Genomic DNA, 22,090 nt, shown 5'->3' on the forward strand with positions numbered 1-22,090 from the left:
AATGGTGACTTTTTACAAATTAAGAACTGTACTGACACGTTAATCTAATTGTTTTCAACTTCATGAAATGTTCACGAAGCGTTCAGATTTCAGATCATCTATGAAGTGTTTGCACTGTTCTAAAACAAGTGGTAATTATTCCCAAACACTTACAGTGTGAGAGGTTTTTGTGACCAACCAGACTTAATATAATGTCAGGTAGAAAACTGTGGGAAAGTCTGTTGTAGTAATTTCAATGGGGAGAGAGGACCCATGAATATTTTAAGACAGCTAATCAATTGGTTCCTTATATGTATCTTCTGTACCCATTTCTCACCCCCAACCCTCTAATATTATAGTATGAAGGGCCAATGCAATCACACTATAATACATGCAAGCCAAAATTGAATTTTACAGAGAATATAAGAGTGGAGAAATGCCCTGAAATAAAGTATGGTCTTTATTTTATTTTTATTTTTATTTCCAAAAGGAATACCCAAATGTACAGATTTTGTTGTAGAAAATGTGCACGAGTTGGGTAATAATGCTTGATTAGTAGATGCAGATTTCATGCTAAAAAATGAGAAATTCAGGAAAATTTAAAGAACTATTACAAGGAAGAACAACTATTTTAGCATACCAGAGGCTAGATCTATAGGTCTAGCTAGTAAGTGGTACCAGTAACGACTGCTTGGGTTCCAAGTGTAGCTCTGCCACTTGCTCCCTTTATGTCTTTGGGTAAATGATTTGGCCAAACCCACCAAGACTCAACTTACGCATCTTTAAAGGAGGAATAATATTATCTAACCAACGAGGTTATGGTTATTAAGATAACGTGTAAATTACTTTCTCTGAAATAAAATCCCCAAATGTTACTATTTTCTCACAGGTTTTATTTTTCAAGTTTTAATAATTTAATATATCCCTGGATGTATAAAAATATAAAGATTAGGAAGGCATAATAAAGCATCAAAAGAATATTAACAAAAAAGGAAAAATAGGATGTTCTAGGACTGGTAGGATAGCAAAATTAGTACATTAGTACAGAGTAAGTAAATATTACTTATCATCGTTATTCCCAAGTACCGTATTCAGCTACAAAGGTTTTATTAAATCTAGGATACTTAGGCTTTTTATTTTTCCAGAGTTGCTTTCCCTGTCTTGTAGCATCCACTTTTTTCATGACCCCACACTGAAGTAAGCTAAGAATATATGGAAGTGTTCTCTGGACAATCTAAAATCTTGATGAAGTGAGTGAAAATAGTACCTCATTTATCACAGTGGAAGAATGGAATATTAAATGTGATTACCAAATGTCCCATTTTAGTTATTTATGAAAATGGATTCTGGGAAGTGCTAAAAATAGAAACAGGTTGTATCATGGAAGTCACAAGTTCTGAAGAGCTTGCTGAACCATCTCTACTAGCTCCAAAGGTCAACATAATGTGAACCTAATAAAAATGCTTGTTGTTTTCGCCTTGAGTTTTAGACTCTCAAGTGGCAAATTATTAAATATATAATTTGGGGATTTTCTGACTTTATAATGACTCTCACTGACAATGAATTCTCATGCCCTTCTTCATATACTTTTCTTTGCTACGTCTTCCAATTATTTTTAATTAGCTTTTCCATAAACATAAAAAATTATATTCTAACAAATGTAGTATCTATATATTCTAATTTTTAAAAATTTACAGGGCAATCCCTATTCAAATAATAATTATCTTGAAAATGTATATCTAAATATGCATGTCAATTGAATTGATGTCATATAGCTTCAATCAGTGTAACACATGGTTAGCCTGGCTGATTAACATCTTTAACCAATGGGGAATTCTAAAACTTCATTCACTGCAAATTTCATTCCTTAATGATTTTTAAGATGACATGTTGCATTAATACGCAATGTGTGACTTGTTGCTGCTGCAGTTCAAACTACTAAACCCCCGCAAATTTTAGTTTCACCATCAATAGGAAATTTCACTCACTCATATTCCTAACATTTGTGATGCTGAATCCAACAGAGGAGCACATTTAGGCAAAACTAAAATGAAAAGAGAACAAATTAAATGGACTCTTTTCCTACTAAGATTGAGGTCAAAAGTTGACTCTAGGAAAATTGTCTACTCAGAACAAAGTGAAAGTTTACTTTCTGTTCATACATTTCCAGAAATGTGTCTTGCAACTATAGCAACATTTTCCAAGGCAACCAAGTGCAGATTCTTTCCGAGCTATATTTAGAAAGTGTCTACAAGGATGTTCATTTGATTACGACCACTAACCAGGATTTCCTCTTTGGACTCCTCATTTTTTATACTGCTGTTTAAACAAACTAATTACGTATCTTCAGATTTTAATTAAAAAGTAAATTATAATCAAGGAAGCCTCCAACAGTATACATTTCATTCATTTCTGATAAGGTAATTATTTTTTCTTGAGCCCTGAGGAAAAAATATAATCCTCCATAATTTATTGCATGTGATTCACCATTGTCATTTAAAAACCAATTTCTTATATATAATTTGGAAAGAAGAGAGCTGTTAAACATAGGCAGAAATTCTGCAAGCTTTCTTGGCACAAAATGTGTGAGCATAACATGTAACTTCAGTCTTATCAGTTCTTGCCTTCTTGAAAGAAAGATTTCTACATTAACTGGCTAGCAGCAGACTAGACAGAGACACGCATCAGCATCATCAGACCATTTATATAGGTATTCCAGAAGTTTGGTTAGCATTACTGGCCCAATTTTTAAAACCCAGTTTGCTAAGATATTATTGTTTTGCATTTTAAATAGGTTCAAATGTCTGTGAATAACAAATCATACTTCTCAGTGAAAATCTGCAGATAAGTGACTTAAAACTCCAGCAGTATCTTTTTAGGTTCACTTATACTTTACCATGTTTCATAAAATAGCAAAAGAAATTATAAACTGCCACTTTAAATAAGAACAAAAGCCATAGTCAGGAAGAGTCTTTCTGGAATTCATAGCAAGCCCTCTGAGGTCTGTTAGCCATTTCTGCAGAAGAAGGAACTCTGATCCTATATTTTTCTAGTGCTGACTTTGGATATGCTAATTCCTTTGTCAAGCCTCACCCTACTGAGGCAGAAATTACAGGCACCTCATTTGAGAAATGTCTTTATATCCAATGATAAAAGATAATGAGTGAGAGGAAAACCATGAAGAAAGAATACAGACATGTCTGTCTTCTACTTGGAGAAAGAGGATGCATTTAAACTACCCTTGGAGAAACTGCAGGAAAGGAAGGAACTTTGAGGAGTCCAATGGTGTTGTTTCCTATTTCTAAAATCATAGCTAATCCTGCCCAATTCAGTTACTTTCTATCCAATTTTTTAAAATAGCCAAGAATTCCATAACTTTACATAATAACTCTTCTCAGTGTTTAATCATAGATACTTGTCAAGTTTTTTTTAAGTCTTTCTATCAAACCAAAATCACTTTCTGTAATTCAAATCTCTTTCTATGTGAAAATGAATACCAGCTTTAGATAGTCCTTCCTTCCTCCTAGCCCTCCCAGTGAAGAAAAATGTTTCTCCTTCATCTCCAAAGTCAACTCCCAGCTCCAGTCGTATTTTTTCATGTTTCATTTTCCAACCTGTTAATCATTCTTAGAGGTTAAGAGAGCAGCAAAAACATCTAAAATATAGACAAAAATGAGGGGGAAAGGACATATTTTCCCCCAAATATTGACAGCTTAAAATATAGATTGTAGGGGAAACAGGAAATTAAAAGAAGTTCAGAAAAATGAATCTCTATATGAAAAGCGATCACAACCCTGCTAGACTGAATTCTTCAAGTTCAGGGTCTATGGTCTCCTTTGTCTTTAGTTCCTCCATATTTACCAAAGTGTCTGGTCTGTAATAGACACTTAGAACATTTTAAATAGTAGACCTGAACTAATAGTTTATCTTAACGTAGAATAACGTAGCAATATTCAAAATAAAGAGCCACAAGAAAAACATACTAGAAAGCAATATAATTATGGCAAAGGGCAGCACAGAAGGGACAACAAGAAAGCATTAAAATATGAAACAGTAGCTGGGGACTAGGGGACTTGTAAGATTCTTCCCATTTTTCATGGCTTATGGCTCCTTGGCTCTATTTGAATTGGGTTGGCCAAAGGGAATCGCCCTGAAGATCAGCACTTCTCTAAGGCTCTCTTCTTGGGCCCACTCTAAGTCATAATGTATGCAAGTTATCCTGTGGTAAAGAGCCCTAAAATCTTAAACCGTAGATAATGCGGTGCAAACAACATATGCTGCGTCCTTCCAGATATAAAAGCACAGACTCATTGTTCTCTAATCAGTTTTGGTTCTGCTGTTCTTATCTTCTCCTAGCACAAACAGAAAGAAAACAAAATCCTGAACACTCAGGACCTGCTACATGTTTTTGTTCACATGGAAACGGATATGGGAGGTAGGGCCAGCAGGGTGAAAGTGGGACTCTGCTACCAATTGGCCGTGGCCCCTGGACACATCACTGAATACTTTCGGTTCTCTGTCTCTCAGGTTATACTCCGATCCTTTCCAGCTTGTCTTGTGGATATCTATGTGTTATTGACGCAAAGGGGTACCTAAGAGGGTTGACATCCATCTTGCTATTTTCCACAGATATCACTGACATGCGAAGCTGGGAACGAGAAAATGCACATCCCCAGCCTGAAGACTCCAGTCCATCCGCACTTCAGCGAGCTGCCTGGGGTATCTCTGAAACCGAAAGCGACCTCACCTACGGGGAAGTGGAACAAAGATTAGATCTGCTCCAGGAACAACTTAACAGGTATAAGTAGTGACAGGGCAAAAGGAGAACATAACCCAACCCCTTACATGGGTCCAGTTTTACTCTTTACAAATGGAAAATTCTCCTTGCCATGATCTCATAATTTCCTTATATATTTACTTATTTAAAATAAGACTAGAAGTTGACAGAATAATTTGTGTTGAAAGGAGCATTTATTTAGAACACTTCATACTTCTGGCAGCAAAAGTCCTATTTTTTTCTTTGTCATCCAATTAGTATTTCACCAGCACAGGCTACCTAAGAAAACCCCCTCCTCTCCCCTCAAAATAATTCCTAATTAAATTGTTAACTGACACCCCTGCTCTTTTAATCTTCCTTTACACTTTTTTAGATGTTCCTGATAGCTTAGTTACATGTTAGGGCATTTAAAAAATACTGACAAAGCGATTTAAACTTTTAGTTATTCAGTCAGCTTATCAAAAAGGTAATTGAATTGAAAGTCTCACAGAGTTTCTTGTTTCCTTCACCTTTGATCTAAACCACTTAGCATGATGAACAAATCTTAGTTTACGGAGGAGGTAATCCCTTCCCCTAAATCTGCATGGTTTATTTAAAATTAAAGTGGTCAAAAAGATTGAAAAGAAACTATGAGTGGGTATGACACAGCTGCTTTAGTTGTGTTTCATTTGGAAATTTGTCTTGATCCAATAGTAGCCTTTTAGTTCACCACCAGGCAAGATACTCCAGTAGTCCCAGACAGAAAACTGCACTGACTAAATTAAAATGCTCTAATCACAAGATTTATTAAATCAATTTAAAACACAAGTGAGAGAAGAGGGAAACCATATGGGGCAATTAACACATTTCAAATATGCGCAAGCATGGTACAAGGATTGCACTACCCCAGTTCTGACTTACACAATGTTCGTTCATTTGCCATAATGTAACGAAGTTACCAAGACCGGAGTTGAGGTTTGCAGGCCTGCAGACAAAAATAATCTCCTGTGCCAGTGGCACACACTTGCTCCATAACAAGGATACAAGGTATAGTATACCTGACCTCAGCTGTGGTTTTGCAGCTAGCCAGCTCAACAGTCATGTGTTTCATTAGCCTTTCGTAGGTACAGCCTTTCGTTAGTACAGCCAGGATGCGATGATACTGGTATCACCAATGGGTGACCACATTTTGGGATAACAGTTGTTTACCTAGAGGTGACCTGAGAATAATTTGTTCTTTCCATCTCTATGTATAAGCAACACTCTTGTTTGTTACATATTTCTATCGTTGATATGCCTGGCAGGTTCTAGCATGCTATTTAATCTATCTTATGAATTCTGGATGTTTAACAAGCTGCTTGCCTACTCATCTGTACTTAACACATCTATGAGTTTTGCCTATATCACATAAACTACTGATTTATTCACTATTTATGCTTAAAATTTTTTGTGCATTTTGTCCATGCTGTTTATTGTTGTTGAACACACAAGTGAATGACTGAATGACAGAAGCAGCAGTGATTTATTCAGCAGAATGCTGTCACTGTACTTGCAATTGGTGAGCATAGGAAAAGGTCTTAAGTCTGCTACTTAATGACTTACAGGATTACTGGGTCAAATCATTTAAATTTCCCTCCATTTCCTACTTTGACTCATACCTACCCGTGATGCTACTGTAAGGACTAAAGTAATGTAAATGGGAACTAGATATGCTATACAAAATGGAAGTTGTTGTACTTGCAGATAGGTAAAAGTTGATTAACAAGGAACTTCACTTCTGTTACTGGTGTTCCTTTGAGTATATTCTCCTACTCTACGTATAATTCCTGACTTGGACCTTTCATCGGAACTAAAATTGAGATTTTTAGCATCATCTGGTTGCTCTGTCATGGGTGCCAATCATTGCTGCTAGGATAAGTCAATGATTGCTTAAAACATTTGTTCTAAGGGCACATTTATGATCCATTCGGCGTGCAATCACCCAATAGTAATAAAAATTGTTATTGCTATTTTATTACATTAGTATGTTATTAATACTATATAAAACTTTTCCACAAAATGCAATTAAATCTCTTTTGATGTGTTCCCAATATCAGTATGCGTTTCCTGAAGATGTTTTGAATTGCTGCTGTGAAAGTAGTCAAAATCAAAACGGAGCTGTTAATGTTAGAAAAACCCTGACAAATAGAGCTGGGGAGGGCCAGGAAGAGAGGGATGTATGCCTGATAACAAAAACTATCACAAAGACACTATAAGATCCACAACCTTGCACAGAGGCCACTGCAACCTAACACAAAACAGACTTCTGCAAGGACATCTGACCAGCAACTGCCTGTCCAATCTCGGACCAGCGTCGCCCTTGTTATTGATCTTTGTAGCCAAGGATAATCATTTCAAAACAATTATGTAGTCCTCCTCATTTTTCCTTTAAAAATCTCCATCTTTACTTCTCAGAATGAGGGCATACTTTACTATGGCATGAATATTCCCATTGTGTTGCATATTCCCATATAAGTATCTTTTCCTTTTAGAGTGCCTCTATTTATTATTTAGGATGACACTACCACCAATACTACATCTCCTTTGACATTTATTTCTTATTATCTCTGATATTTTCACAAACTTTTTTTTTTTGCTTGTTTGGGATTTAAAATCCAAAATATTACATTTTTACTCCACTGCTGTTTTTAACAACCTTTCACCTCCACTTTATTCTAGCAGTTACATGTGTACAAAAAAGTTTGAAGGGGGAAGCTCAACTCAGATTTCTACTTTGCAGAGCGAGAATCCCAGGACACTTTCTATAGTTGAGTCTACCCTGTTTAGCTTTGGCACTTGTTCAAATGTAGAACTGTAAATTCCTACACCATTTGTCTCATTCAAATCCACATGTTAAGTACAAAACACAATAAAAACAAATAAAATGGTCTATCTTGAATGGTCCTTGCTACCACTTCTTTTCTGCTTTAATGACTGATTAACCTATAGATAGGGTTAAAGGTTTACATAAGAAATGTTATTCTATGTTTATATATTATGCTTGCAGATACACCTATTTAGGTAAATCATTAAGACTTGATTCTAGAGCAGTGCTTCTCACATTTCAATGTGTATTTGAATCACTTGGAGGTCTTATTAAAATGCAGATTCCAAGTTAATAGGTCTAGTAGGCAGAGATTCCACATTCTAAAAAGCTCCCAGCAATGTCCAGTGTTGCTGATATAAAGACCACAACTTGGCCAGATGCGGTGGCTCACGCCTGTAATCCCAGCACTTTGAAAGGCCAAGGCAGGTGGATCACGAGGTCAGGAGTTCGAGACCAGCCTGGCCAAGATGGTGAAACCCCATCTCTACTAAAAATACAAAAATTAGCCAGGAGTGGTGGCGGGAGCCTGTAATCCCAGCTACTCAGGAGGCTGAGGCAGAGAATTGCTTGAACCCGGAAGGAAGAGGTTGCAGCGAGCCGAGATCACACTACTGCACTCCAGCCTAGGCGACAGAGCAAGACTCCATCTAAAAAAAAAAAAAAAACAAAACCACACTTTGAGTAAGGAATGCCCTAGAACATGTAAAAATTGTTAGTAATGACTCCTTCCATTGCACACAGAGCAATTTATCTGCATGCCTCTAGTATGGCATTGAGCACTTGCTTTGCCTAGTGTTGTGGTTATTTATGCTCCTCCTTCATTTGTCTTTCCTAAGTGGTTAGTTCCTGTCAGCACTTTGAAATCAGATTTCATATTTATTCATTATCATGTTGTTCCCTCACCTTCCTACCTAACATTGTGCCTGCTACATTGTGGGTCTCTGAGGGAATGAATGAAAATACTAACTTCACACAGCTTTATAGTTATGCTGATAGAAGAAAAAGTTCTGAAACTATGTTATTTTCTGTTTTAAATACCAAGCTGGATTTATTTTAAATTCTCTGTAATTCCTCCTGAGTAAAGCAGGCTATTTAGTTTCAGTATAAGAGTCCTCTTTTTTTCTTTCTTTTTTTTTTTTTTAGATAGGGTCTGGCTCTGTCCTCTGTCACCCAGGCTGGAGTGCAGTGGTGCGATCTACCAGGCTCAAGCCTTCCTCCCACCTCAGCCTCCTGAATAGCCGGGACCACAGGTGCACACCACCACACCTGGCTAATTATTGAGGATTTTGCCATGCTTCCCAGGCTGGTCTCAAACTCCTGAGGTCAAGTGATCCACCCATCTTGGTATCTCAAAGTGCTGGAATTACAGGCATGAACCATCGTGACTGGCCCAGGAGTCCATTCTTATTAAGCTAACAGACCCTTGTCATAAAACACTGAAATACAACCCTATGCATATAAAAAAACCTATCAGCAAACTGCTGCCCTTTGTTGAACTACCCAAGATATCTAACAACTAGTTAATAAAACAAAATTAAGTATTCCGAATTACTGCAGAAAGGGAGACTGCCATCTGGCCAGAGTCTCAGTGATGTCTCAGAAATATTATACTGAGAAGAACAACTGGAGTCTGGGTATTTCAAAGTGGGGAGCTCATTGGAATTGGGCAAAGTTTATGATATACTTTAGGATTGATGGACACAGTAAGTTGAGGATCTTGAAGCAAGTCTTGATAAACAAAGTTTGTCTGATTAAAAAATTATTTGTTGAGATGAACAGACTACTGTCTCTAATAAGGTGATTTATAAAAATTTCCTAAAGTAGCGAAGTTATTTATTAGTGTAGCCTTATTTTTTGCAAAGTTTTCCAGGAACAAACAACAATGTCATGTTGACAGAGTGGGCTATGCTCTTATCTAAGTTATACTGACACAATCTCTGTCCTTACCCTGCACCAGCCACTTCACCTGCACATGAGCTGTCATGTGCCTGAGTCCCACTCATGGCAGTGGGCTGCAATTACTGGACTTACGGATGCTGAAGCCTTACCTTCCAATAGATTTTTTCCTCATAGAAACTATTCAAATAGGTAGAATCCATGATAATGAGATTTTATTTCTCAGAGACAGCTGCTGTTTCTCAAAGGATTTATATGACAAAAACATCACCATAATTTTTGACTCACTTTTGGATCTTGAATCTCCCTTGTTGATGCAGTTCTTCATCCAGTCTTTCCCCCAAATCCTTTTACATTCAATGTAATAAACATTGTGTAAGCCACTCACAACTGAACGCTGTTAGTAATGGAATATATCTGTACAGAAATATTTATGATAAATCTGAATGTATAATTTTCTTTGTAGTCTCAGAGGAGAAAGTAATTCTGAATGGGGTAAATAAGGAAAGATTTTGGGATACAGATAATATATAAGCTGGGACTTGAAGAGTGAAATGGAAGAAAAATATGTATAACACATAACAGTGAAATAATGGGTCTGCTTAGTTTAGTTGGAAGCACAAAAATTAGATCAGACCTTCAGGTATCAAAAGTAGATAAATAAACCAGTTGATAACTCAATTTTTCCCTTTTCAGAGTGGTTTTGACATTTGCAAAAATGACATTTGCAAAGTCATGTATAATTCATAGCTATTGGTTTAGAAGACACAAAGCTATATGGCTATATTTACTAACTATAGAAAAACTGCAAGAATAATGTGTTATTGTGATGCTTAGAAGGAAGATTTGGAGTGTTAATATCAAAAACTAAAAAAAATAAGATATTTTCTCATGTTTTCCAGGTTTATTATGTTCTCTATCAAATCAAAAGCTAATTTCTACTTTGAATTCTACAAATATAGCATGAATTTAATTGGACAAAATTAATCCTATGATTTTCCCTTTTTTTGTTTTATTTCCATTTTTTATTCAGAGGCAAAACAGTCAGCACAAATAAGTGAAGAGTTAGAAGAATTTTCTAAAGAGGCATATGGTCCAAATTTTCTGTTCTTATGTCCACAAAATTTCCTCTGTATTTAATGCTGTTGTTAACACATGCAAAGGAGGGGAATTCGACCAATTATATTTTGCTATTTTCTCTTAAATTTTAATTTAAAACGAGAATGAAATTAACAGGCCAGTTGGCTACTTGTGAGCTTTAGGGAAAAAATAGACTGGTATTTTGCAGGCCAGATGGGTCATTAGAAGCAAGTGAAGTCAAGTTTGGTCTGCTTCTTATATACCAAAGGCCATGTCATATTTAGAGGGGAAAAGAATTTAACATTTAACAGCATTAAACATTAAAGAAAGAATACAATGAATAATATACAATACTTAATATGAATAGGAAAGAGGTAAGGTTAAAAAGCGTTAATATGAATGTAAAAACACATAAGAAATTATCCTGGGATGCTACAGTTATGAAAAAAAATGTGCTACAAATCTATTTTTTAAGAGCAAATAAAATGTTCACAAGAAACTGAGTAAAACCTAATTAAAAAGCAAAGACAATTACTGATTAAAAATAAATTATCAGTGTGTTTTACATTTTGAAATCAATGACGGTTAGTAAACGTGTAGTCTATTTTGTTCATTTGATTTTCTGTTAACTCTTAATATGAACAGGAAAGCAATAGTCTTTATCAGAATCATTAGTGAGACATACACAGTAAGTATCCGTCAGGAAAGAATCTCTGTGCTCCCTCTCCTGTCCTTCTTGTTTAAAGCAAGGCCATAATTCTGTTTCTTGGTAGTGCTGAATTTTTTTAAAATGCTCTTGAAATTCTGGACTATTTTAGACTGTCTTTTCCTACTTCTATCTGTTCTGCAGGCTTGAATCCCAAATGACCACTGACATCCAGACCATCTTACAGTTGCTGCAGAAACAAACCACTGTGGTCCCCCCAGCCTACAGTATGGTAACAGCAGGAGCAGAATATCAGAGACCCATCATCCACCTGATGAGAACCAGTCAACCGGCAGCATCCATCAAAACTGATCGAAGTTTCAGCCCTTCCTCACAAGTGAGTGTGGATACCATCCAACCAAGAGTGTCTCTCAAAGTGTGTTTCCAGGGGTCACCTAAATCAGAATCGCTTGGGGTGCTGTGGAAAAGATAGATTTCTGTCCCTATCTCTGTTTCTACTCAATTAGAATTTCTGGAAATGGGCCCTGTAATCTGCATTTTAAACAAGCCCACACTGATTTTTATGTTCATTTAAAGTTTGAGAACAATGAAGCTGGAATAATAATTTTAAATATTAGCATTTTTTTTAAAGGAAAACCTTTCTTCCAGAATCAACTTGATTACATTTATATGTGGTAGAGCTTTGAAATCTAAGGAATAGGCTTCCTGGCTCTTAAAAGGGCTTTAGGGAAAAATCTGGGTCCAAAAAGAGCTTCAAAGAAAAATCTGTAATATTCTACAGTGCCAAAGACTGGGAGAGGTCTCAGGAAGGAAGGGGAGGAGAAATAGTAGGCTGGCCAGATTAGACCTGAGGTTCAAATGCCATCAGACTAGTAATCTGGTCTGTACCCCACCCATCACCAGAGATCTCTAAATTTTTTTCGCTTGGATGATAAACATGGTAAGAGAAGCAATTTAAAGGGTCCTTTATCCTGCTTCTGACACCCTCAAAGGGGTCCTTTTGAATTATGTTAATATGAGTAGTCTAGCTTTCCTTGTAATTCTGTTTTGGGAATTAGTCTTAATTAGTTAAACATCATAGTGAAATTGGACCTAAGAACAATGATTTAAATAAAGATTTGTAGAACAATCTCATCAAACTATTTTAGATGTTTGGGAATTTAATTTAAGATGTTCTGGAAAATGAAACTACACTAATAAGAGAAGGTAATGTGCCAGAAGGAAAATAATGCAATACTTCTAAAAATCTGAAAGTAGAAATTAATTTAACTAGTTTTGAATGACTGGGAAACATGTAAAACCATCTATTTTGTTCTTTGTTTTCAGTGGATTTAGGTAATATTATCTGACGAGGGATGACTGATTTTACTTCCCATCTTCTCATCTTTTCTTTCCTCCTTATACCTTCTTATTCATCAAGTGATCCCATTCCTCATCCCAATTTGTCTTAAATTTTGAATTTAATTCATCTGGAAAACTCAATGTAAAATAATATATACTTTTTTTAAATCTGATTTTTAAAATCTGGTTCCAGGGTTAAATAAAAGCTCTTGGAATGGTTGTTTAGGATTATCTATACTGATAAACAATCTCCGATGTCTTGACTCATTTTAGGAGGGAAATGTTGGCTAATATCACTAATCAAATATAGATTAATGAGGAAAGAAAATGCTTAAGTTTTTATTAGTGTAATTTTCAATGACTATCTATCAATGTGAATTATAAAAACTTGTTTTGTTCCTTTTCCATCAGTGTCCTGAATTTCTAGACCTTGAAAAATCTAAACTTAAATCCAAAGAATCCCTTTCAAGTGGGGTGCATCTGAACACAGCTTCAGAAGACAACTTGACTTCACTTTTAAAACAAGACAGTGATCTCTCTTTAGAGCTTCACCTGCGGCAAAGAAAAACTTACCTTCATCCAATTAGGCATCCTTCTTTGCCAGATTCATCCCTAAGCACTGTAGGAATCATGGGTCTTCATAGGCATGTTTCTGATCCTGGTCTTCCAGGGAAATAATCATTTTGTACTATTTACTCCACATACAATGTAAGTGCTTTTAATGGCTGTTTTCCTTTTTCTATTTAAATCCTCTCTACTTGACTCAGGGGCTCACAAGGTACCATTATATGCAAAAGTACTGTATATTTTCCTAAATTGAAGCTTGTAAGGTAAAACTGAGCAGTTAGGATGTAAATATACATAAGAACTTTTGGTTCCAAATGTTAAAACTGCCAGCATCTCACGGCACCTTATTTTTTATTTTTATTTTTAAAATCACATGCATGTTAGGAAACTCCAATTTCTCTTGCATGGAGACTCCTATTTACTGCTTTTACTAAACCAGTACTTTGTTATGAAAATGCCTTCCACGCAAATAAGAAACCAAGGGATAAAACTGTTCATGGATGCAACTCAGATTCAGATGATCCTCAACTCATGGGAATTCCAGGGGGATAAAGGGAACTTAGTCACTTTTGCAAACAGATTCAGGTCCTTCTGTATCAAGAAGTTTAAAGTTATTTACATTCATTCCTCCACACTGGAAGAAAAAATACAAAGTTTGAGTTATAAACCTCTGACAGTATAGGAAGCCATATCCAAAAACTAAACATAGGCCAACATTAATGAGAACAAAGGTCTTTCTATTTAAAATTAGTCACTAATTGCATTTACAAACCATCTAAAGTATTTTCCACTGGCACAGTTCCTAGAAGGCTTAAAAACAAATTTCTCTCATTTTGCTTTTTTTCTGGAGGCGGGGGATGGTGTGGTCTCCTTAAGAACTGCTAAACTGTGATCAACACAAACTGATATCCACAGCTTTCTTGTGATTCACATTTTAAAGCAATCCTGAATTTGATCAAAATAGTGGACATACAGCCTGGACAACATGGCAAAACCCCATCTCTACAAAAAATTTTAAAAATTAGCAGGGTGTGGTAATTCACGCCAGTAAACCCAGCTACTTGAGAGGCTGAGGTGGGAGGATGGGTTGAGCTTGGGAGGTCAAGAGTGCAACAGGCCTTGATCACACCACTGCACTCCGGCCTGACAATACAGTAAGACCCTATCTCAAAAAAATAAATAAAAAATAGTAGACACAGTTTTCAAAGAATGTGCAATTTCAGCGGATTTGCATGGCAACACTAGTTTCCCTTAAGTATATGTTATTCCATGTCTAATTCCAGCTCTGGGAAAGCAATGGGCCTAGAAAGAAAATGCACGACCAGCAGTAAAATTGCAGTTGTGTTTAGTTATTCCAACACTTTTGCCAATTGCAAATTAAATAAAAATCTACTATGCATGGATTGGAATAAATATATATTGACCTCAGAATATCAGAACATACAATGTATCTTTCAATTAAAATATCTTCAACTGTTAGATTTTTTGTGGGGCTCATATGTACCTCATAAAATTGGGGTAAAGAAAAACGGTATAATTTAAGATTCTGATCAGTCAAGTTCTAGTTAAGAAATGTTATTTTTCAATTCAAGTACAATTTTAAAATTATGAACTCTGATCCGTTATATCTTTTCTTGCTGAACAAAAATATTGAAATTTATTTAAAGTTTCTTAGTCCATTAAGAACATTTTATCAGTGCACATTACTAAATGGGTTAATTTCTATCCCTTCAGGATATTGAAACTTTGACACTGATCTCTTAATCAGCTTCAAATGCAAGCTATTTAAATTTGCACTGTTTAAAATGTGATTAAAGTGACCTTAGATTGCCCCCTATATATTTTTAAATGGTCACATAAATTGGTAATCCATGTGGAAGGCAATCTGTAAGCAAAAGCATGTTCTTATTCCTGCTTAATTTTTGAAAGACCAAAACACAAATGTTCAAGTGCATTATTCAAAATGACCAGTCAATTCCAACATACACTATTATACAAAAGTGTAATAATTATAACCAGCTTCCCAAACTATTTGGTGTTATGCAGATACAAACTTAGGGGCTAACTGATGCTTTCACTTCTTCACTCAACAAACATTCAATGGGTGCCTAGCAGGGAAGAGAAAGTCCCATAAATGGCTAACTCTGATTCAGAGGACTATTTTGGGATTTTATCTCCATATTGGGACACATTTTTGCAGCTGCAACAAATTTCATAAGGATTGCCGGCCTAAGTTCAGGAACATTCAGAATGAATTCACCAGAGAATGTTCATTTGTAGGGAGAGAGGATTTGGCAGGTGAGGAATGGAGATCTGATTGATTAGTGAATGCCTCAGCTGCAACATTTGGTATGACATGCATAAAATCCAGCCTCCCACATAAAACTTGTTTATATTTCTTTATGAAACCCGAGCATGAAGAAATAGGAAGATGGGGAAGGGTGTGCAAGCATCCAGTTTATTTAAATTCTAGCACAACACAAACCTTTTTCTTAATTCCTTGACATAATTGCTTATATTAAAATCTTAACCCTCAGAGAGTTGGACAGGATTAGGAAGGTCCCTTCCTACAGGATATTAGCTTAAAAAGAGACTGAGCAATATAAAGATGTGATTAGTTGGGCATAAACGTCAGAAGACTCAATGGCTAAAGTGACTTACAGATGACCAAAGCAATTATCTTGATGTACAAAATTCATCCCTTTCCCCAGCCAAAGATCTGATGCCTAAATGTACCATCATCCCCCCGTTGGCTATTGCAAAAACAGTCTGACCTCTCCATCTAGGTATCATGCCGAGGGCCAGGTTGAACTGCTGCAGCCAATCATAATTGCAGTGTAGCAAATGCTTTCCTTCTAGGTAATTAGAAGCACTGACATAACACCTTTTGCTCTCCTCCTAAAAATAATGTTACCTGGTCCCCTGGCCTAAATAAAATGTCATTTAAAATCCAAAGTTTGTTTGGATCAGATGATCTCCTGCTGTTATTAATTGCTGGGCAAAGTGCTGAAACTTAGACTTATCATTCTCCCCCATAGGGGAGTCACATTCTTTAATTAGTTGAGAAAACCAGGAATAAGAAATGATGAAACAATGTTCTCATGGGTTTTTTAAATTAATAATCACTCAGTCAACAAACATAGGAAGGCAGGGGGCAGATTTGGGACAGAATAGTTTCTTAAGTCCATTATAATGTATTGGTCATCAGAGCACAACTATCCTACTCTTCTAGTCAGGAAGTATGGGAAGTAGGTCAGGACATTTGGGGTCAGGTTTAATATGTTTGTGTAAGAATTGCTTACAAGGTCCTTTTGGAGGTTGAACTTTAGCAATGGTTCCAAAATGACTAGAGAACAAAATGTTCTTATCCAAATGTCATTTTAAAACCCCATCATATATTGTGTAAGGATACAATGTATCACCTTATTGGCATATCTAAAATTATTATTATTAAATAACAGTATCATTCCTCTAAATGACTTTAATGATTTAAAAAAATATTCTATAGATCAGTTATTAGAAATGAATTGCAACACTGACATAACAGAGTGTTTAAATTGCTTATCTATGGCTAAAACCAAAAATAGATAAATATATGTAAATTACTTATCTATAAAATTCAAAATTTTATAAATTATCAAAAAATCGAGTTATATTTTTACAGTAAAACAAATATGTTTCTATCATGTGAGTTCGAAGAGGCACTTGAAGACAGGATGATACAGGACAGTGGTCCTCAAAGAGTGGTCCTCCAACCAACACTACTAGCATCACCTGGAGACTTGGCAGAAATGCATATTCTTGGCCTCACCCCAGATCTACTAAATCAGAAAATTTAGGGGTGGGACCCAGCAATCATCTTTTAACAAGCCCTCCCTCACGTGATCCTTACACACACTAAAAATTTGAGAATTACCAATGTAGAAGAGCAAGCATAGATTCTGCGTCAGACCAACTTGGGTTCCAATACCAGTTTCTTCATCAATAGCTGTGTGACCTTGAGCAAGTTAACCTCCCCGAGTCTTTTTCTTGAATCTCTAAAAATAAGACAATGGTACCTGTCTCACAGAAGCTTGAGAAAGAAATGAGATAAAATATAGTAAAGTGCCTGGCATATACTAGGTGCTCAAAAAACGCTAAGTTCCTTGTTTTTCATCCAGAAACACGGCATTAAAACAATCAGGAGAACAACTTCCCAAGAGTTAGATTTTGCACAATGTGCATTGTCTCCAACAACATAGCTGTTGCCAAGATGAAAGTTTTTGATTCAGAAAAACCTACATGTAGCTATTGTTTTATCTCTCTTAATTGTATTTTGCACTATTAGGTTTATAGCTTTAAAGTAATACTATTTACAATAATAGTGAGTATCAATCTCCTTATTATAAACATATCTACTCTGAATCGATGTTACATGCCAAGTATGTAAAAGTAATCTGTCGATCAGTACTACTAGAATGTATTCTATAAAGGCTGGCTCACTGTGGAAGTCCTTCTTTAAATCTATGATATAGTCCTTAGATGGATATCTGAAAATACATTTACAAAATACAATTTTGAAAGTATATAATTTTCCATTTTTACGGAAAATATAATTTTACAGTTGCAATGGTTTTCAGACCCCTAGGCCACTCTCTCATTGCACAGATATGTTACACAGTCTTAAACTGGCTAAGCTCTTGTGCGGAATGGTGGAAATGGCAGGGGACTCCATGTGGTAAACCTGAATTCAAATTCTACCTTCTCCATTTATTCTTGGGCCAAACCCAGAGTAAGCCCCAGTATCCAAAATTATAAAAATGGTGGTAGCATCTAACATATCTTGAAGGGGTGTGTTGAGGATCCTCTGAAATATATAAGTAGAAATGCTGTGTAAACCATAAAGCACGTTATTCCTTACAGTAAATCTGTGTGTGACTTGTGCTTCATCATAAAGATAGTGGAATATGGTGGTAGTGCAGTAGCACTACTTAAGGTCTTCTAAAACACTTTCTGTTGCTCTTTCCTTTACCCAACATTCATATACAGCACATTCATACTGTATAACAAAAACTTATAAAGTCATTTTCACATGCCTCCCAAAGATCTACTTGCTCAGAGCAGGAGAACACCAGTATAGATAGCATCCTTATATTTGTTAAATATTGCTTTTGTCCACCATTCATAAACTTACATATTTGCATTGCAATTGTTTTCTAGCTTTGCAATAGCTCATCCCTCCCTCCCTCATTCCTCAAATGTTCCCAAAGTTTTTTCTTGTGGTTCTACTTATGATGTGATGTTAAATCACTTTACAAACTAAAAGGATCGTGTTTTAAATGTAAAGTATTAGGTGTTGTGATTGATCAGTGCCCAAGAGTAGAATAATTCATCACATGCATTTGTGGTACAAACACACTTCAGTTAAAGGTCAAATATAGAAAATTAACAGAAAGACATGAATTATTAATAAGCAAAAGCATGAAAAGAAATTACCGTGAGGCTTATGTATATAAACTAGTAAGTGGAGATTGAGAGATGACTAACAAGTTATTTAAAACATGTTATTACTACGAATATATGAAAACATCTATAGAAATGCAATGTTAAGAACATGGAAACATATGATCAATTGACAAATTTCATTGCTGTACCATTCATGATCAAACTTTTAAATGAGAATAGCAAGATCAAAGAAATACTCCCAATAAAATAGTACTTATTATGAGAAGTGGCAATATTAACATAGTTACTCTTGAAAAGCTAATGTCAAAGATTAGATGAATCCCCTAAATTATAGTCACTACATCTGTGACTTCCATTAATTTATATTTTGAAAGATGTAAAATAATTTGGTATACCTGTGGTTTTAAAGCACTATGTTTAACCTCTATCCTTTGTATTTCCTCTTGTGTATTTTAATGTTTTTATATTGAAAGTAATCACAACCGTCAGCATTTAAACTGTATTATTTATACTGACATACATTGTTTGGATATATAAGACATTCCACATTTTCATCATTCTTATTTAGGGGTAAAATTAAAGGATCGATAATCCTATAATTAACTCCTCCACGTAGTCTCCTCAAATGCCCCTATATTTATAATAGCACTGAAATGATATGGCACCTTTCTTCCAAATGCTATATAAGATTAGAAATATTGAGGAATCTCTAGTTTTTATCTCCTAGCTACCTAGTGATTTCAATTAAAGGCACATTAACGCTTTTTAGCTGAAATTTGCGTTTTATAATTTTGATGGGAAAATGTATTACACCAGAATGTTTACCAGTTAAAGAATAATACATTTCAAAAAAGAATGTGTGTAATCACTTGAAAATGTCAGTCATCTGATACAAAGCAGCTCACTTACATCTGGCTAAGTAGTAAGTACCTTGGAATGCTTTAAACAAAAGGAAACAATCTACCAAAACACATACTATTTCCTAGTTTTTATGCACATAATGTAGCATGAAATCATAATGCTTTTGAAATATTCTGTGCAGAAATGTTTATTTTTTAGTAAATATTTTCTTCAAAGATTGGTAGGTGGTATTGACAGTGTAATCTACTTGCACAACTAGTTTTGCAATAAGCTTCTACAGATAACTGTAAATAAGAAAAATGTACATTTCATGTAAAAAATGGTTGCAAATTTTTGGTAGCTAAAAAGTGTACAAGTTGTATTGAAAATATAGTATATATACATAATTTAAGAATGAAGCATATAATTTCTGATCTATTTATACATGAAAAATTCAATAATTTGTAAAAGAAATTATTTTGGGGAAAAAGAAAGTAAATCTCATTAGCTAAGTAGCATACTTTTACTAGAGAAGCCAACTTTTTCCAACATTTTACTAGGAACAGTACTAGATATAGGCATGGTGGTGCTGATGTTATTTCATGAAATCACATGTTAACAGTGCTACAGTTTTACTGAGTTCCATCAGGACACTAGTAAGATAGATTGAGTGGCAAAAAGCATTAAATCTAAAATTAAAGAAACATAATACTTCACCTATTATTGCCCGTTAAGACTACAATGATTGACTAAAACATTTATTGTTTACTTAAAATTTCTGATGGATAAACAGGCTTTAACTCACGTGCAAATAACTTTTTGTAACGTATGTTTGCTTCATTTTTTTTAAACCAAGAATGAAAATATCGGGATTTTCTTTTGCCCAAGTTTCATACTTTCTTAATTCCTTCCCCTGTTGCTTATTATTTAAGGGGAAAAAATATCAAACTACCTTCAAGAAAACTTGTAAATAAAATGTGTTGGCCACAATGTGGCATGTAAGCTAAGGACTATTGAGTCTGCTTAGTGGTTTAGATTTCCCAACCTTCATCTTAAAGGTTTAGAACACCAAGAGAACATTTCCCTTTGACAAATGAAAAACCAAACACAAATAGCAGAAAAAATTGTATTAGTATCTACAATCAAGGCTGATCAGAAAATGAGAATCTAAATATGAAGAAGCTAAATATTTTAGAACTTACCATAAATTATCTCTTGCCATAATATAAATCTGAGAGTACCACAAATAGATAGCTAAGAGAAATTAAATATGCATCCAAAAGTTCAGAAAAATCTTAAAATCATTTGAAAATGGCCTATTATTTTCAAAAAATGAATATTTAATAAGTATGTTTCTGGGATGGTCATACTAGCACTCTTCAGGTTATCCTTTGAAAATTCAGTAATTACAGCAAAATGAAATTTGATTCAATAATACAGTCAACTAGAATGCAAATATCTGTATGCATGTATCTGTACATACTTACATTTTTGTGGTTAAGGGAAAACATTGGGGTACCTCTCACAATATGTCAGAATTAGGACCTAATCACTCCTAAGTGTTCCTGAATATTGCTATTAAATGATGATCTATGCCAATTCTCACTCCCTGTAAGCTTTGCAAATTGCCACCATCTCTGATGTTACAGAAGGGGCACATCTAAAAAACATAATTAGCACATAGGGAAACAGCTTCCTCATTCTCTTATTGTATGGCACATCATAGTGACGTAGAAGTGTTGCCAATGTCTACTCACTATTCAGATACATAGAAGCACACCTGAGTCCTGAATACTCGCAAAATACACAAAGCTGCATATTACCAAGCTACTTGGATAAAAGGAATGCTAAGTCTATAAGACTCTTTATTTATATGCCAGAAAAACATATTTTTAAAAACAATTAGAAAGAGATATGGCAGGAAATGATTAAAAGCACAGATTTCCCAGCATTCAAATAATGAGCTGATAGTGAGTCAGACAAATTTTTCGTAAGTTTCCCAGTGTTTTGCTGGAAAGTAGTTTTCTGCTCAGAATTCTAAATTACAGGAAAAGTTTAACATATGTACTATATGATGACCTCATTCTAGACTTCAAATTACCTGGGCAGTATTCATTTAAAATCCTGCCTGCACTCATAACTTCTAAATATTTACCAGTTCTAAATATTTTAATTTGTATCATCTAGTATTATGTATAAACTCTAGACATATTCTTGGATGATACTTTAGCATTATGTATTTATTCAAATGTGCTTAATTCACTATGTAAATGATTGAATTGCAACCAAAAAGTTGGGATCTTGTAACACAAGTTTCAAAGTAATAAAACACCCATGGTTGCATTTTAAAGCTTATGGGACAGAATATGCCTGCCTGAAAGAAGTCTTGGAATTTACTCATCAGATTTAATTCACCAGATATTAACAAATTTATTTCTATTAATTACCCAGAAAACTAGAAAAGCAGAAGAAAACATATCATTTAAGAGTCTGTCAAACGTAAAAAGACAAAGAGCACATTTCCGACAAAGAGTATTTATTTTGTTTGTCCCGTTTAGTAATGCCATAAGATTACAAACAAACTTAATGTCTTATATTTTACTTAAAGAAATAATCACAAATTGATTTTTTGTTATTTTTTTAACTCCACAGA

General features: G+C 34.9%; 1 protein-coding gene across 1 annotated transcript in view; it reads left to right on the forward strand.

Annotated features, from left to right (window-relative positions):
• Positions 1 to 14,216, forward strand: part of KCNH7 (potassium voltage-gated channel subfamily H member 7) — a 477,588-nt gene extending 463,372 nt beyond the window's left edge. The window contains exons 14-16 of the mRNA XM_058441604.1: positions 4,609 to 4,777; positions 11,428 to 11,620; positions 12,997 to 14,216. Of these exons, the coding sequence (XP_058297587.1) occupies positions 4,609 to 4,777; positions 11,428 to 11,620; positions 12,997 to 13,263 (629 nt within the window). The 3' untranslated portion in view covers positions 13,264 to 14,216. The remainder of the gene's footprint in view (positions 1 to 4,608; positions 4,778 to 11,427; positions 11,621 to 12,996) is intronic.
• Positions 14,217 to 22,090: the final 7,874 nt, after the last annotated feature.

This window comes from Hylobates moloch, unplaced genomic scaffold (assembly GCF_009828535.3).
Source record: "Hylobates moloch isolate HMO894 unplaced genomic scaffold, HMol_V3 SCAFFOLD_1, whole genome shotgun sequence".
Taxonomy (NCBI): domain Eukaryota; kingdom Metazoa; phylum Chordata; class Mammalia; order Primates; family Hylobatidae; genus Hylobates; species Hylobates moloch.